This window comes from Chironomus tepperi, unplaced genomic scaffold (genome assembly GCF_022539635.2).
Source record: "Chironomus tepperi strain 1889 unplaced genomic scaffold, CSIRO-AGI_Ctep_v1 contig_13, whole genome shotgun sequence".
Classification (NCBI taxonomy): Eukaryota; Metazoa; Arthropoda; class Insecta; order Diptera; family Chironomidae; genus Chironomus; species Chironomus tepperi.
This window is the reverse complement of record NW_027226135.1, coordinates 1-15,873: the sequence shown is the minus strand read 5'-3', so window position 1 is coordinate 15,873 and position 15,873 is coordinate 1. Positions and strand designations below refer to the sequence as shown.

At 36.3% G+C, this 15,873-nt stretch overlaps 3 protein-coding genes across 5 annotated transcripts; 2 read left to right on the top strand and 1 right to left on the bottom strand.

The window, feature by feature from the left end:
* The first annotated feature begins 207 nt into the window (after positions 1 to 207).
* LOC139090024 (HIG1 domain family member 1B-like) lies at positions 208 to 5,487 on the top strand. Its single transcript, XM_070639703.1, has 3 exons — positions 208 to 408; positions 3,929 to 4,014; positions 4,570 to 5,487. The coding sequence occupies exons 1-3, from the start codon at positions 315 to 317 to the stop codon at positions 4,675 to 4,677; spliced, it is 288 nt and encodes a 95-aa protein (XP_070495804.1). The 5' UTR covers positions 208 to 314; the 3' UTR covers positions 4,678 to 5,487.
* Positions 5,446 to 9,019, bottom strand: LOC139089432 (venom acid phosphatase Acph-1-like). The gene is given in 5 exon segments (XM_070638979.1): positions 5,446 to 6,702; positions 6,746 to 7,224; positions 7,919 to 8,172; positions 8,302 to 8,419; positions 8,608 to 9,019. Coding segments are annotated over 5 exon segments (1,179 nt in total). The 5' UTR covers positions 8,703 to 9,019; the 3' UTR covers positions 5,446 to 6,469.
* Positions 7,166 to 12,430, top strand: LOC139090006 (uro-adherence factor A-like). 3 transcript variants are annotated; one of them, XM_070639674.1, is made up of 3 exons: positions 7,166 to 9,054; positions 9,431 to 9,490; positions 9,984 to 12,430. In XM_070639674.1, exons 2-3 carry the CDS (start codon positions 9,463 to 9,465, stop codon positions 12,203 to 12,205), a joined length of 2,250 nt encoding a protein of 749 aa, XP_070495775.1. In that variant the 5' UTR covers positions 7,166 to 9,054; positions 9,431 to 9,462; the 3' UTR covers positions 12,206 to 12,430. The 3 variants fall into 3 exon arrangements, with proteins under 3 accessions (XP_070495775.1, XP_070495791.1, XP_070495784.1); XM_070639690.1 differs by lacking the exon at positions 9,431 to 9,490; XM_070639683.1 differs by lacking the exon at positions 7,166 to 9,054 and having other exon boundaries at positions 9,282 to 9,490.
* The last annotated feature ends 3,443 nt before the right edge of the window (positions 12,431 to 15,873 follow it).

Sequence of the window (15,873 nt, the reverse complement as noted above, 5' to 3'; positions counted from 1 at the left end):
TTTTCATCAAATATATCAAAGCAACATGTTTCATCATCACTATCCGCGGCTTAAAATTCACTCTCTTTCAGCCTTCATCTATCAATTCCCATCATTACTCATTATACTCTATAAATTCTCTCAAATTCCCCTTACTCAAAAGCCGCATTAAATTGTTCTCTCAATTTTATACACAAAATACCACTTACTTAACATTGTATGTTGACTTCGGATTCAGTCTGTTATCGAAAATTTAATTGAAAAGTTCAAAATCATCAAAAAACTTAAAATTTCTTAAAATTTAAATAAGAACATCCAAAAATCCACACAAAAAAATGACAAAACAGGAAATTTTTGTATTTCCCGACGAGGAAGAAGCATCAAAAAAATTAAACCGAAAAGCTAAAGAATCTCCATTTATGATTATTGGTGAGTAAATTAAGGCATTAAGCACAAATTGACTGATTTAAGTGCATTAAAATCATTTTTGTGAACATAAATTGATGTGGATTCAGTTTGGATGAAGATAGAGCACATTCAATAATATTATGATAAATATGACCTTCCAGAATGTCAAAAAGGGAAAGTTCTTCTTTTTTCGGTGCGTGTAGCTTGCACGTGTAAGGAGAAAATGAGCAAAAAAAATGTTTTTTATTACTTTTGCGTGTGGAAATTTTGTTTTTGTTTTGATAGGGAAAGTTGCGTAAGAAAAATTGAGAGATTTTTAGAGAATTTTATGAAGGTTTTCCATGAAAAATGACCGGTTTTGGCTAGATTTTGACGATTTCCATAAGAAAATGAGTGCACAGACTTTGACATACTTTGAATGATATATAGCGTATTAATCGCCGACAATCCGGTCCCAGGTCATCTTGACTTTGACCTGAAGCCAGATTTGATAAAATCCGACCTGAAGTCGGATAAATCAATATCGGATCAGATTTTTGGCTATTTCTACGCCATTTCACGGTCATGGTCAGGGTCTTTTCCATACAAAATCCTAATCGACTAAGAACTACGTGCTAGATTAGATAGAATGACAGGAATTTGACAAATATTTGATTGGGTTTTTCTGGTAATTCTTGAATTTGAACAGAGTTGCTGAAAAGTCTGGTTTATTTATGAAAAAAACTGTAGAAAATCGATTTTACAAGCAGTCTAATTAACTATTATTAGCATGCCAGTAAACATGAATGCAAATGCAGCACTTAGACAACATGTAAATGAACTTTTGATGGGCATTCATGAATAGATAAATGTATGAGTATACTTGAGGGAACTTACTAAGTTTAAGTTTAAACCCACTTATAAATAGGTCCTATAAATCCTGATATATTGTCTCTTGATTCCAAAACAACTTTGATGTCTTACCACTTCCAATAAAATAGTTAGCAATTTCATCATTTCTTGCCTTATTTCTGAGAATGATTTTTCTTCTTATTATTATTTTTTATTCCGCACGTTTCTTGTGTGTTGTTTTTCTGTTGTTTTGAGGCTCGTGCAAATAAGAATGGGAAGTGATGTAGTACAAAATTGAAGAATAGGAAGAAATGTTGATGCCATGAAAGGTGCAGCTGATTTAATTTATACTTTTTATTGAAAGCCGGCTTTTGAAGTTCTCTCCGCGCGGCAATGAGCCTAATTGTGCCCTATCCAAATATATAATTAAGTTATTATCGAGACTTTTGAATTTTTTTAAATTTTCTTCAAACAACATAGATTTTTAATTTTAATTGGTTCATAAATTTAATCTATTTTATTCTGTTTTGATCAGTTGTTGATTGGGTTAGTCATCAGTCGCTTGATATTATAGTTTATTACACTTTCGGACTACACACGACGTAGGACGGTCGTAAATCAAGATCAAGAATCAAGGTCAAACTTAACCAAATCCTTAGACCTGAGTTGGCAGTCAACTCTGTTTTGAACTTGGTTTTTAACCATTAAAATCCAGTATGAACCATTAAACCAGAATGTATTTCAGGGTGTACACGAAATGAAGTAAACCTCACCCAATTTCGAATACAATTTTGTTGTTTTGCTATTAAAAACACATTAAATTGAATTAATTTCAAAACAGTATTATGTCATAATGACGACCTTGAGAAGTACATTTTCAGAGACGTTCTGACTCAAATGACATTCAGTTGTGCTAATAACCGACATGACAATTTGTTTTGAATTCTGTTGCTGTTTTAAGATTACTCATCTGTATAATTTTCATATGACAATTGTTATCAATTTTCAGAGCTTATAATGAGGCACTTTAAGACAGTTAATTGAAATTTTTACGGATTCTTGTTAGGGGTCATGACAGTGTTTTGATTAAAATTGACAACATGAGGGTTCATGTAGGTCGGAAATCTCCTCAGAGTTGGCAAAGGAATTCGAATACCCTTAAATTACAAATTACACAATTATTGTTGCTACTCAGCGATATCTGAGGTCAAAGTGTCGTTAATTAACAACCTCGTATCAATTATCTTATCAGGTAATTTAACATCCAACAGTATAAACCAATTAATTAAGCCCGGAACGGGCTTGATACAAAATTTGGCAGGATTTTATTGCAGATTCTATTTTAAGTCGATGCCTTGACCTGTTTTGAAGACCAGACTCGAGTGGGGGGGATGTCTTTTTGGTATATAAAAGGTCGGACTCCTTTTGTCCTGCCTACTTTGCTTGATGCCCATTTTAAGTTGGGTTTGAGCTTGAATCCAACAACAAGTCGACACCAGACCCGACAATATTCGAACAAGGCGCAATGAGCATCCATAATTGTGTCTCAATTTCACCATAAAATTGCAATAAAGTCACTCAATTTTCACTAATTTAATCAATACAAATAAACAGCACTGATAAGAATTATCGCAAAAAACACTTTCCATGCTAATCTAAAATTAGATAAATTTCACTTACGCAACAGACTCGTGCTTGTTTGTATTTTGAGAAAAGAAGGCCAAACCGATCATAAAATGAAAAATTTCCACTTCTTTTTCGCTCTTTTCTTTCATGACGTGCAGCAATAAAAAATTAAAAGAGGAAATTTTTTCTCAATTTTTTTTTATAAATTTGTTTTTCGACCGAAAAGAAGAAGTGGCCATAGACAGTCTGTAATTAATGATGTTGCGATAAATGACTTTTGGGATGAGAAATTTTGTGTGCAAATTGTGAAATTGTTAGAATTGTTTTGGTGTCTATTAGGATGATAAGAATGACTGCGGGACATTGCAAAGGCAATATCCGACTCTAGACTGGTTTAAGGATTAAGGTCAAATCCACAAGATGCTGTTCTCAAGCTGCTGATGGCTGACTATCCGATTCTAAGTCAGCATTGCGATGGCTTCAAGTCAAATGGTCAAAAATACGGCTCCAAGCTTCCATGACTCTGTTTTTGGGTAAAAATCGATAAAATCCGATTTCAAATTGGAGTAAAATCGACCTGTGTCCAAATTGTTGGTCCTTTCTCCATCTTGTGCCTTCCCAACAGACCTTTAAGCCAACTGGCATTCTCATGTTGTTCACATCGACCTTCTTTTTTCCCCACATCCACCACGTGAGTGTCTGTAGTCGTAAATTCATCTCATAAAAATCAGAGAGAAAAACCTCAAAACAAAAACAGAGAGATTTTTTTTAAGTCCGCGTGTGCTTCCGTTTGACGTAAATATTTGCATGTGATACACGCTTTTGACATAAATAAGTTATATCAAGTAAACAAACAGAGAAATTAAAAGCTGTCGGATCAAATTTATGTTGAATGTTAAATTAGTTTAAATGAAATTTTTTGTCATGCGTGACTTACTTCTTACTTCCTTGGCTGGGGCGCACGAGGGATCCATTGCCGCGTTTAAAGAACGTAGACAGTTCTATATTTCGATAACTTCTGCCAATTAGGGATATTGAGAACTCTAGTCATGCGTGACTTACTAAATTTTTGTATTTTTTACAGGTCTTACTGGTCTTATCGGTGCTTTGGGATATTCAGCTTATAGATTCAAGAATCGTGGATCAATGTCAACATCAGTTTACTTAATGGTATGTAGAATTGTTAGACAAGTAAATGCTGATCAGGGGCAAATTCAAGAGGAGGATTGGAGGTTGGATTTCAAACCCATCTGCTCCTTTTTGGAACCTCCCACCGTTCCCCTCTAGAATATTGTGAACGCCACTGATGCAGCTTGTCTTCAAAATAGCACAAATCAGTTAATCGAACCAAAATTTGGCAACAAAGGCCTGTTTCTTAGCCTGCCCAGGATATCCTACTCTACATTACCCTACGAGGGATACCCTATCCTACCCTGAAAATCCTCCCATATCCTAATCAACCCGGATTTGTGCTGTTTGGGTCTGATTATCTTGCTTGTGTTTAGCTTGTATCTAGCCTAGTGTTGTTCAAACTGTTTGCTGCGGCATGTTGGTGCCATAAACCTTTTGCCAAGTGTGGTTTGAGTCGAGCTTGCCACCAAGGTCCAATGGGCCATGCCACAAAACAGTTTGGACAGCACTAATCTAGCCATTCCTTCCAATTTTCCAAAAAATTACCAATTTTTCTCTAATAATTTTCAATTTATTTTTTATCAAATTTTTTAGCAAACTCGTGTCGCCGCACAAGGAGCTGTTGTGAGTTGTCTGGCCCTCGGTGTTGCGTACACAATGTTTAATAATTATGTACTGCATAAGGATGAAGACAACAAGTAGATTTATTGACAGTATCTCAGCTGATTAAAATTAGAATTAATGGACAAATTTATGTTAGGACAGAAAAAAAAATATTTTTGAGTGAAAAAATTGGGGAAAGAATTTTTGTGCTGCCTATATGTATGACAAATTCCAAGTACCTCACCAAATTGCTGTAATGAATCATATTAAGATGTATGAACTCAATGAATTATTTTTAGAAGCTTTTTTAGAATTTTTGAGTATTTTTTGTTGAATATTGAAAAAATCCAGGAAAGCATATTGCGTAGAAATGGGCAAAAATCTGGATAAACACTGACCTGAAGACTGGATTTCAGTTAATCTGGTTCAGAACCAGAGTAAGCATGGATTAGAGTTGGATTTTTGGCAATTTTTATGTCGTGTGACTTGAGGGAATATTTTTTATATAAAATATTAGTTTTGAAACTATTTAAAACTTATTATTTGATCTTATGTGGACCCTTTTGGGTAGTTTGAATGCTTCCTGGAAAGCAGCAATGGAAAAAATTTAAGCCAAGTCAATATAAAGAAAGATTCGTCGTGAAACTGACTCTAAGTCGGCACAGAGCTGTTTCTATGGCATGTTTCTAGTCTTTTGGACATTATCAGTCACAAAGTTGATACTGAATGACGAAATGAAGTCAAAGACACATTTTAAATAAAACAATATAACACCTATGACTATTTACTGTACTAACAAGCATTCAACTTACCTAAAACAAGTCCACAACATTATTATCTCTAGTTACGAATTAAAATATCAATGCATTTATTCAGAAAAATAAATCATTTTTTTTTTTATTCTCTTCATTTCTAATCATTAAATTACAATAACAACAAGTTTGTATTAGTCTTATAGATTACAATTCATATTTTCAGGCTAATAATTAACATAAGGATATAGTCAAAAACGTATGTATCTTTGGATATGTAGCAAGATGCTTAACTAAGTCTTGATTTGGATTACTTTTTCTCACGAAGATCTTGAGTCTTCACTTTGTTAAGGTCCTATCATTACTCATCAGAACTATTATTTTTCATATTATGGACTTCCAGGTGTAACAAAGAAGACACTTCTCTATACTTAAGCTACTGTTTTACCATAAATTTTATGTTTAGAAGATCCACAGTGTAGAAATAGCCTAAAATCCGACTCTAAGTCAGAGAACCCGAGTAGATAACTTTACATATTGTCCAGTTTACAAGACCTACGATCGACTATTGACGTTTTCTGAGGAACATTCCATAAAATTTGTCATTATTCGTCCTTAGGTCTAGCTAGACATTATGTCAAGTTGTCTACTCGAGGTCACTCTGGCTTAATATCAAATTTGATGAAATTTGGCCTCAGATTAGAGGCAACTCAATCTAGAGCTTAATTTTCGGCTATTTCTACGCAGTATGCCTTCCGGAGTGGATTTTGTGTCCAAATTTCAGCACTTGTCTATCTAATTATTTATTTTAAAGCACCATCGAAGATATTTGATGATTTATTAAGTACATATTAAGGTATATTATTTTATTAATCCAGAAATCACATGAAGTAAGAATGTCCGATAATCTGACCATAAATCAACATGTGACTCTAACCCTAGGTCAGTATGATACTGATCTCAAGTCAACATGACTCTGAAGTTATGCCAGATTTGATTATATCCAACCTCAATTCAGAGTCAAGTTGGACTAAAGCCAGATTTTCGGACATTTCTACACTTTGTGCCTTTTTGGGTAGGTGGTAAGATAAATTTGATTCTAACTCTTATAAACTTCCCAAAATTTCAGATCTACATCCCTAAGCCCTCTCACACAACTTCTGAAAATCATTCACAACCAAATGATTCATAACTTTACGAAATCGATTTAAAGTACACGGTGAGTCACAACCACCAATATCAATAGCCTTTGGATATTTATCATTTGAATTAAAATAATAATAAACTTTAACATCCATATCGATACTCGTATAGCTGCTATGGACCTCAATTGCCAATGCCGATGCAATGCTTGTTGTTGTCGATTCAGGATGTTCCATTGCATTCATAAGATTAACAAGCGGTACGTCATGTGCTGAATAGATATTTTGTATATTCTTGCGGTAAGCTGTTCTTCTTGCTGAACATATTTTCCATAATTTCAGTCATTAATGGACCGGCTTTAATTCGCTTCATAAATGGAGTTTCCGTAATCAGCCTTAAGTACCGTTCAGCAAGTGGTAATGTCTTGGATGGAAATACACCTTCGGTCCAGTCAGGAAGTTCCCATCCTGCCTCCTTTTCAGCCTCTAATGTGCCATGAAGAAGCTCAACATCCAGTAAATTGCTGATATTTATGCCTGTATGCAGCGATAAGATCCTGTAAAGTCCTTGATTATTTTTGTCAAGTTGATGACTCCTACCTCGGACTTCGACTTCATCGTAGCTTCATCATATTTTGGTTCATTCACGTTTTTGGGCTATTATGTCGTCCATGTTACGTGGTATTGTGTAGATTGGAACTGGCTGCCATGGTATTGGCAGGGGATTGAAGTTCTCGAGTGGTGGCATGAAGCTGGAATTGAGAAGATTTTGAGGGGGGAAATTAGTTAGGGTTTTTGGATATAAATTTGAAAGAATTGTGCCTAACAGACAATGAGACTGCTTTTATGTAGTTTTGTGGTATTTATGTGCTAAGAAGGCATACTCGTTGTCTGTTGGGGTGTGATGCAACTAGGGATTTCAATCCCGAGACAAAATCTCAATCCAGGGATTTCGGGACTGGAAAAACGTCTTGGATCGAAATGCGTCCCCAAGCAGTCGTGACTCTGATTAAGTTAGGCTGTCCTAAACTGAATCTGACATCAAGACAGTGGGTCTCGAGATGGGTCTCAAGTAGGACCGCAAAGTGGGACTCAAAGTGTGTCTCAAAGTGGGTCTCGTAGTGGGTTTCAAGATGATTCTGAAGATGTAGATCTCAAGTAGAGTCCCGCAGTAGGTCCCCATATGGATCTGGATGTAGATTTTGACATAAATCTCGATGTGAGTTTCATTTAATTCTTCAAAATTGATCAATTTTGAGACATTGTGAACCTTTAGTCCATTATGGATGCATTTCCACATTTATCCCCATTCAATCCAATATATAAGCATCAAAATCACACTGACCCCATCTAGTCACATTCCACCAACATCAATTGACATCCCTAAACCAAATTACATCCATAAATCCCATTACATCCCCAAAACCCCAACATCCCAACACTTACCCAGCCAAAAACGACTGCGCACTCATAATTGTCCGATCCTTCCAACTAGACTTGACCGATATTGACTTTTTCGAATAAAATCCGTTACTTGGAAACAGCTTCAAATATCGATGATGAAGATTCTTTCCTAAATTGTACATCTGCAGACTTCCAGCATTGGTCAGTGCACCCAAATCATGATTTTGTACGTCCGTCAAGTGAAAATCTTTTGGATAAATTCGATCGGGAAATTTTGCGCCGTGTCTAAAAATGATCTAAAAAATATTGGATATCCGTTAATGACATCTGGCCTAGACGCATGCATCAGGTCAACATTATTGACACAATTGCTTCTTATTTTTATTTTTTTGTGTCTATTTTTAGTTCCAATTTTTTTCACTTACATTAACTTGCTTCAATGTCTTCATATCCTCGTCCGTATTGTCACCAAATGCCATGTACGCAAACATAAAGGCAGCAATTGACACGCCGAGGACCGTCACGGAGATCATCATTGCACGTCTGTTGTCCATTTGAGGAACAAAATTTAAAAAAAAAGTTAAAAAAAGATAAAAAAAATGAGAAATTTTTTTTTTGTGCTGATCGTGCTGTATACTGAATAACTGAGAGAAGTAAAATCAGCTGTGGGTACAGTGAAATGTCTCAAAATCAGCTCCGCCTTCTTATTTTTTTGTTTTTGTGTCACTTACTCGGTTTTTTGGATGATTTGGACAAGTTTGGATTGAAGAACTTGATAAAAAATAATTTTAAGTTGCTGGCTGAGGTTTTGGGATAATTGACGCATTAAATATTGGAACTGACACTGTCTACATCACTGAATAAATGGAGAAATTTTAATTGTGCACGCGAAAATTTGAAAATTGAGGGAAAATTTTTGTTTTTGATGCGAGATTTATCTAGAGAAGTTGATGGATGTGAGGCAAAGGAACTGATGCGGATGGATTTGAAAATGCTTAAGAAGCAAAGAAGTTAACGGAAAATTCATTTAATTCACATTTTCCTGCCTGAAAAGCTCATTGAGTCGAAAATCCGGTCACAGGTCAATTTGACACTAAATTGAAGCTGGATTTAATCGAATCTGACCTGACACAAGAGTCATTCTGGCTTTAAGATGGATATTTGGCTATTTCTATGCCGTGAGTTGTTTGAATCTAAAGAATCGACTTAAATTTGCTACTATACAAGCAGAGTTGTAAAACAGACACCTGTGACGGTCAAAACCGTACAAATTCTTGATAATTTGGAAGGTTTTCTTACAAAACCATATAAATTATCAAGAATTTGTACGGTTTTTGTCTGTCACAGGTGCAACTCTGAAAATATGCTTTTTTGTCAACCTGTTTTTTAAGTAAGTAATGGACAGAGTTGGCAGGACTCGCTCTTGGAGGTACCTTTACTGGTGTCCGGACTCCCAAAGTCCTGCCAAATCTGGAACATCCGTATGCCTTCAGAGTTCTCAGTCAATATCCACAATATCCTATTTCAGTACCAATAAATCCATTCAAATTTCAGGTAGTTAGATCCAAAGTTGACAGGACTCCAATATGAACTCCAAAAGTCCCTCCAACTCAGGTAATCAGATTCTAATAAGAATCTCAATAACAATAACTCGAATTCTCACCCTGCAAGTTTCTCATTTCATGTTGACGGATTTTGCATCCTTCCTTTATTTTCTGTGTTTTTTGTTTACAAATTTCACCAAATGAGACATAAAATTCAAAACAATCTCATGAGAATGTGAATAAAAAGGAACAGAGTTGGGTTATTGTTGTATATTCTTCATAAGCATCAGTACATCCGTAGAAGTTGTGTAAATAAGCATAAAGTTACAAAATTGAGAAAATCTCCCAAAAATTGTGAAAAAAAGTTAAAAAAAATTGAATTTTTTAATAAGAAATCCCGACAATATCAATAATTGTCGCTAGTTCAGTAATACAGCAGTAGCTGACTACAACCATCACTCCTAGCAACCTTTTATCTCCAAATCCACGCCCATCAGTTCCACTAAACCTCCCAAAACATTTCACAACAATAAAAATGAGTCATCAAATTAAAATAAATTTAGAAAATGACAATTCAGCCTCAAAACAACCCATAATAATTTCATGGACAAATCCATCAACAGACAGCACATCACAGCTAGTCAACATAAAGCAGGAAGACGAACTGCACATTATCTCACAAATTATCCAAGAAGTTCCACATCCAGCGAGTAAAAAATCAACTGAAATTGTCAGTCCAACGAGAGTTTTAAGGAGTCATGGAAAGGCAGCAGTTGCTGCGGTTGTTAAGCAGCCATCAAAATCCAAAAGGAACTCTAAATCACAGCCTGCTGAAGTGTCTAAAAAGGTCGTTTACAGATCTTCAAAATCAATGGATATGTCACCAACAAATGGACATAACAGTCGATGGATAACGACAGTTAAGAGGAAGAACTCAAAAGGTCAAGCTAAAAGCAATAAAATACAGGATGTTAAAGGTCATTTAGAGCAGAAAGTGTTCAAAAAGTTGGTGAAAATTCTACCAAAGGTAGATGATCATGAAAAATCAATTGATGAGTCATTAAAGGAACTAACAAAGATGGTAATTCCAAAATCAGCTTCTAAAGCTGCTCAGCAGTCAAAGGATGACCTGCTAAATGAACCATCGAAGCTGCAAAACTCAAATTCAGCTCCTAAAGCCACTCAAATGTCAATTGAGTCACTACAGGAACCAGCAAAGTTGGTAAACTTAAAATCAGCGTTTAAGGTGACTCAGAAGTCAGTCGATGACACATTAAAGGAACCGACAAAATTGACTAAATCCAAATCAGCTTCTAAAGCCACAAATAAGCCAAAAGCAAGCAAAGCATCAAGGAAAAGGCAGCTAAAGAAGGATAAAAATGGAAATTCTTTAAAAATTGACAATTTGTCCAGTTTGGCATCAAATAATATGACAATTCCTAATCATAGTCAGCTATCTTCAGTCCAGGAAGCTGCAATTGACATTAAAATTGATGAAACTCACATTAAGAAGGAAGAGGAGCTAGACATAGTCATGGAAATTGACGACAAATCAGAATTTACATCTCAAATTGTCCAAAAATCAGCAATTTCTATTAATAGTCAGTCATATTTACCAATGGAAGTGGCAGTAGACTTAAAAATGAACGAAAAGCACATAAAGGAGGAAATGGAACTGGATATAGTCATGGAAAATGATGTTAAATCAGAATTGACAGCTGAATCAACTCAAATTGTTCAAAAATCAACAATCCCAAGTCTCAGTCGGTCATCCTCAGCATTTAAAGATGCATCAGACCTAAAAATTGACGAAAATCATATAAAAAAGGAAGAGGAACTGGATATAGTCATGGAAAATGAGATAAAACCAGAATTGACAACAGATTCACCTCAAATTGTCCAAAAAATGATGCAAATTGAATATACTGGATCCTTGGCAGTCAATAACCCTCAAAACAGCTCAGAATCAGCATTCCTACCTATCGAGGATGCTGCAACTGTCAAGGTTGAAGCAGCTGTCAAGGATGAACCAATTATCAAAGTTGAACCAACCATAAATCATGAACCAACCATCAAATCCGAAGCAATAGACGAAATTACAGTCAAAATAATCAAAATTGACCCAAAAACAGCAATAAAACCAGAACCAACAGATTTAACAACATCCAGCACGTCCAGCAATCTAGAAACCACATCAAGTCCTTTAAAATACTTCAAAATTGAGTCTAGTCCATCAGTCAATAATTATTCAGCACCAGATGTCCAGCATGACATGAGATTCACTCCATTATCCAATTTTACTAAAATTGACTCTAAATGTCCAGAACCCTCAAAATATGAAGATGACTCCGATGACGACGACCGTCTGATAATTAAGGAAGATGACGTCGAGACCATAGACATATCCGACACTGATGATGAAAAACCAGACGAATCAACACCAAAAAAATTTCAAAATTCATGGACAAATCTCACAAATCAGTCACTAACCAGCACAGACTCAAACAGCCTCACATCCAGCAATCATGTCTCAATATCATATCCATCAATTGATGGATCAACAAGCTTACAACCACCAGTCATACAATTTTCATATCAATTTCCAATGGACAGTCAGCACTCGGCATCATCAACACAGATCCAAAAGCACTTTATGTCGTCTGCAATGGAACCGATTCATAAGAATTTGGGACAGCAGTCGACATTTGGACAGCTGTTTACTAATGGTGTACAGTCGACGTCTAAGCTTAGTGTGATGGATCGGACGAAGCTTAATGTCGAATGATCCACATACATCGACTAGTCAGGTTGGGATGGCAAGCACCAGCATTAAGCCACAATCCAGCAAGAATTCACTTGAAAAGATCCCAAAAATCACTTCAGATTCTCATCAAATTCCAATAATTCCCTACATACCATCAGCAGTTCCATCAAGACGTATGTCAACAACATCATCCGATGGCAGTTCCTCAACATCACATCCATTCCAATGTAAAATGTGTATGGCCATATTTAAAGCGTAAAATAATTCTTTGATTCATCATTTAAAGTCACATTCAGGCAAGTACAGGTATTAACGTTGCAGCATAAGTTTAAGTTTGAGGATATTTTAGCAAGCATGAATGCATAGCATGTGAGCTGTGCGACAAGACATTGTCCTTGGCAACTAAGGAATCATCAAAGGATTGAGCATGACATTCAGATGAAATGTACAGATAGCTTGTACGGTAAGAAGTTGAAGAATTTTAGCATAGTTGTCCTTATATCCATGCGTAAAGACACGTAAAGTATCTTGAGGATAAATATGGTGTGACATCTGTAGAAGTTGAACAGGAATCAATCAGACTTCATGTCAAGAATAAAATCGATCATCGAATGTAAATTGACAAAGATTAAAAAAATCAACCTTAATGTCCACATAGAGAGTGTCCATGTGACGGAGAGGAAGTTCAGTACTAGATATGCAGGACGACATTTAAGACCAAGAGTGCCTTAAAGTCACATCAGGACACATGGGAAAGGCTGGAATACACCGAATGTAACAAAGAATTCTCAAACAAGTCACATTTAAAGACACACTGAATGGCATCGAAAATCAGAAGAAGCTTTTAAGTGTAAAATATGTCATAAGGCATTCCTTTAAAGAAAATGTACAACCAAGGCACATTAAGTTACATGAAAGTGGACATTTATTTCAAAATTTGATATTCATCATGTCCGTACTCGTGAATAGGACGAAAATTTGAAAAGCATGAGATGAAGCATAAAAGGCAGGAGGAAGATAGAAAATGAGAAAATTAGCTAGAAAATGTGAAAAATATACTCTCTTAAAAATTGGAAAAGACAAGCTGAAGCACTACATTATTAGGCACAGCAAGAAGTCATGCCTAAATAACTTTAATCAGTATCTATAATTTTTATGCTATAAAGTGACAAATAAAGAGACTATACTAAATGCTAGTACTGTTTTAGTTCTTTTGGGAACAGATACTGAAATCAGCACATTTTTGCCTGAGCTTTATATTAATACACTTAAAATACAGCAGTGCTAATTACTGAAAATTTAAATTATATCGTTAAAATTACAGATTATCATGTTGGCCTTTAAATTGGAATTTAGCTCGATTGTCTAAAGAAGAACCTCGCTCGACCCACTTTAGATGAACCTCGCTCGATCCTCCATGAAAGAACCCTCATCAAACTCTCTAGAAAGAATCTCAACAAACTCTCTATGAAAGAACTCGCTCGCTCATGGTGAAGAACCTCACTCGACTCTCCATAGAAGAGCTTCTCCGCTCACGACTTCTCCATTGAAACCCTGTCGACTTCTCCATTGAAGAACCGCTCAACGCTGGTAGAAGAACCTCGCTCGACTCTTCCTCTATGAAGAGTCTCGCTCGATCCTCTATCAAGTGTCTCGCTCGAATCTCTTTTGAAGAATCTCGCTCGATCCTCTATAGAAGAGTCTCGCTCGATCCTCTATAGAAGAGTCTCGCTCGATCCTCTATTGAAGAGTTTCGCTCGATCCTTCATGGAAGCAACTCGCTCGATCCTCTATGGAAGAGTCTTGCTCGATCCCCCATAGAATAATCTCACTAAATTCCCAATCAAAAGCCGATCCCATCCCTATCTCGTCCCCCCATCCTTACTCCATACTATCATCCAAATTATCAGTATCCATGTCATCATCTGTATTCTGTTTTTCAGCATCACTTTGTGGCTCATAAGCCAATTTCAATGGACTTATTACGACACCATCAAAGACACTCATTTCCGTGATTAAATTATTATTTCATCATGCAAGTATGACTTTATATCCACCATGTTTAAGGACACAAGTAATGTTTGTGCTGTCATTACGAGATTATCTTGTTGCTCTAATGCCGCGTATGGTACGAACGGGGACATTTTCGCATGGATCAAGAAGACCTGATGACAAGGAAGAAACAAACCAGGAAGCTAAAGTTGAGAAAGACACGACGAAATGCTTCGGTTATGGACAGTGCCTGACGATTTGCATTGGACGAATCGCAAAAATTGGCAAAAAGCTCAATCATCCACGGATTCCATGACTGAGAATGCCTCATGACGTGTCGCAATGTCACGTAAAATACGAATCAACACTTTGACACTTGGTCCCCGGAATTTTCCTCAAGAAATCGAGTATGCAAAATGGCTGATAAGCTATTGACGGTCTTTTCACATTTCTGGATTCTCAACTTACCGGATATTTGGTGAACTTCAGCATTAAGATGCAAGACGTACCTGCCGTTGAAATGTCAAAAACCTTTCGGTGATCTTGGACATTAATCATCTCAGTTTACAGATTACTGACTTCGTCTTCATGCTTTCGCTTCCTTGGTTTCCTCTAACTTTCCAGCAAAGTGCCTCAATTGACTCTTTTGTTGGAACACTTGCTAAAATCGACGACATCCGCGATATTCTTGCCACTCATTGTTTCCTTTCTTGTAGCCTGCAAACCTGCCTGACTTCCTCCAACTTTGTAGCCTTGTCAAAGTCACCTGGAGCCACGACTAAATTGTCGAACTGTTTCTTTTGGCTGCCTTCAGAAGTTGTTAAAGTGCCTGTTGTTTCTGCTCAATTGAATGTCAAATCCTTGATTGGCAATTGAACATTAAAGCAATTTTCCTTATCATCTAATTTTCAAGTTTGATGTGACTCTCGGGTGGAGCAAGTTGTTGATACAATATTCGAGGTCGAATGGATATCGAAGACTGAAAAATTTTTCTTCTAAGATGAGTTGAAATTTGTAGTCCAGAATATTTCAATTTAGGACATAAAGTCGTGAAATACTCACTAAAGCTTGTCTTTTTGGTGAATGTACCACGCATACCAACACGAGCTGTACGACCGCCACGAATATTACCCGAATGCCATCTTTGAATGCTGATTAGCGTTGAGGTAAAACTTTTTTATGGGCCTTGAAAAACTTTGTGGGTCCAAGAAGTTTGCGGCCTAATAACTTGGTTGTATTTAAAATTGAAGGTTTATCATAATTTTCGCATCTTCTGTCCAACACCATCTCCAAAATTTTCGCCTCAGTTTGTTTTATTTGTCGAAACAAACTTTCATCATTTTCTGTGACTTAACATGACTGATTATGTATCATCGGCATCAGGCACGCGATAAGCCAATTGAGTCGGAAGAACGTCAGAAGAAGATAAAGCAACCACGGGAGCGTAATTATGGTGTAAGTCATGAAAAAAATTTTCTATTGCACTTCCGATGACTAATTTCTTATCCAAAACATCTGATCGACATCAAATGATGTTGTTGTTGTAAATCCATCACAGTCACAGTCACAGCCACAAGATCTTCGTCCAACTGAGACGGATGAGGATGAGGAGAAGGAAATACTCAAATATGGAGCAAAGCACGTCATCAAACTATTTGTACCCGTTACCCTGTGCATGATGGTTGTAGTCATGACTA

What these genes read in the sequence shown, in the direction of transcription:
- LOC139090006 (XM_070639674.1), top strand. Translation starts at nt 9,463, where the DNA reads ATGAACTCCAAAAGTCCCTCCAACTCAG. An exon ending in CAAAAGTCCCTCCAACTCAG is followed by an intron (nt 9,491 to 9,983) that starts GTAATCAGATTC and finishes AAATAAATTTAG; the next exon opens with AAAATGACAATTCAGCCTCA.
- LOC139090024 (XM_070639703.1), top strand. Translation starts at nt 315, where the DNA reads ATGACAAAACAGGAAATTTTTGTATTTCCCGACGAGGAAGAAGCATCA. An exon ending in ATCTCCATTTATGATTATTG is followed by an intron (nt 409 to 3,928) that starts GTGAGTAAATTA and finishes TATTTTTTACAG; the next exon opens with GTCTTACTGGTCTTATCGGT. An exon ending in CAACATCAGTTTACTTAATG is followed by an intron (nt 4,015 to 4,569) that starts GTATGTAGAATT and finishes CAAATTTTTTAG; the next exon opens with CAAACTCGTGTCGCCGCACA.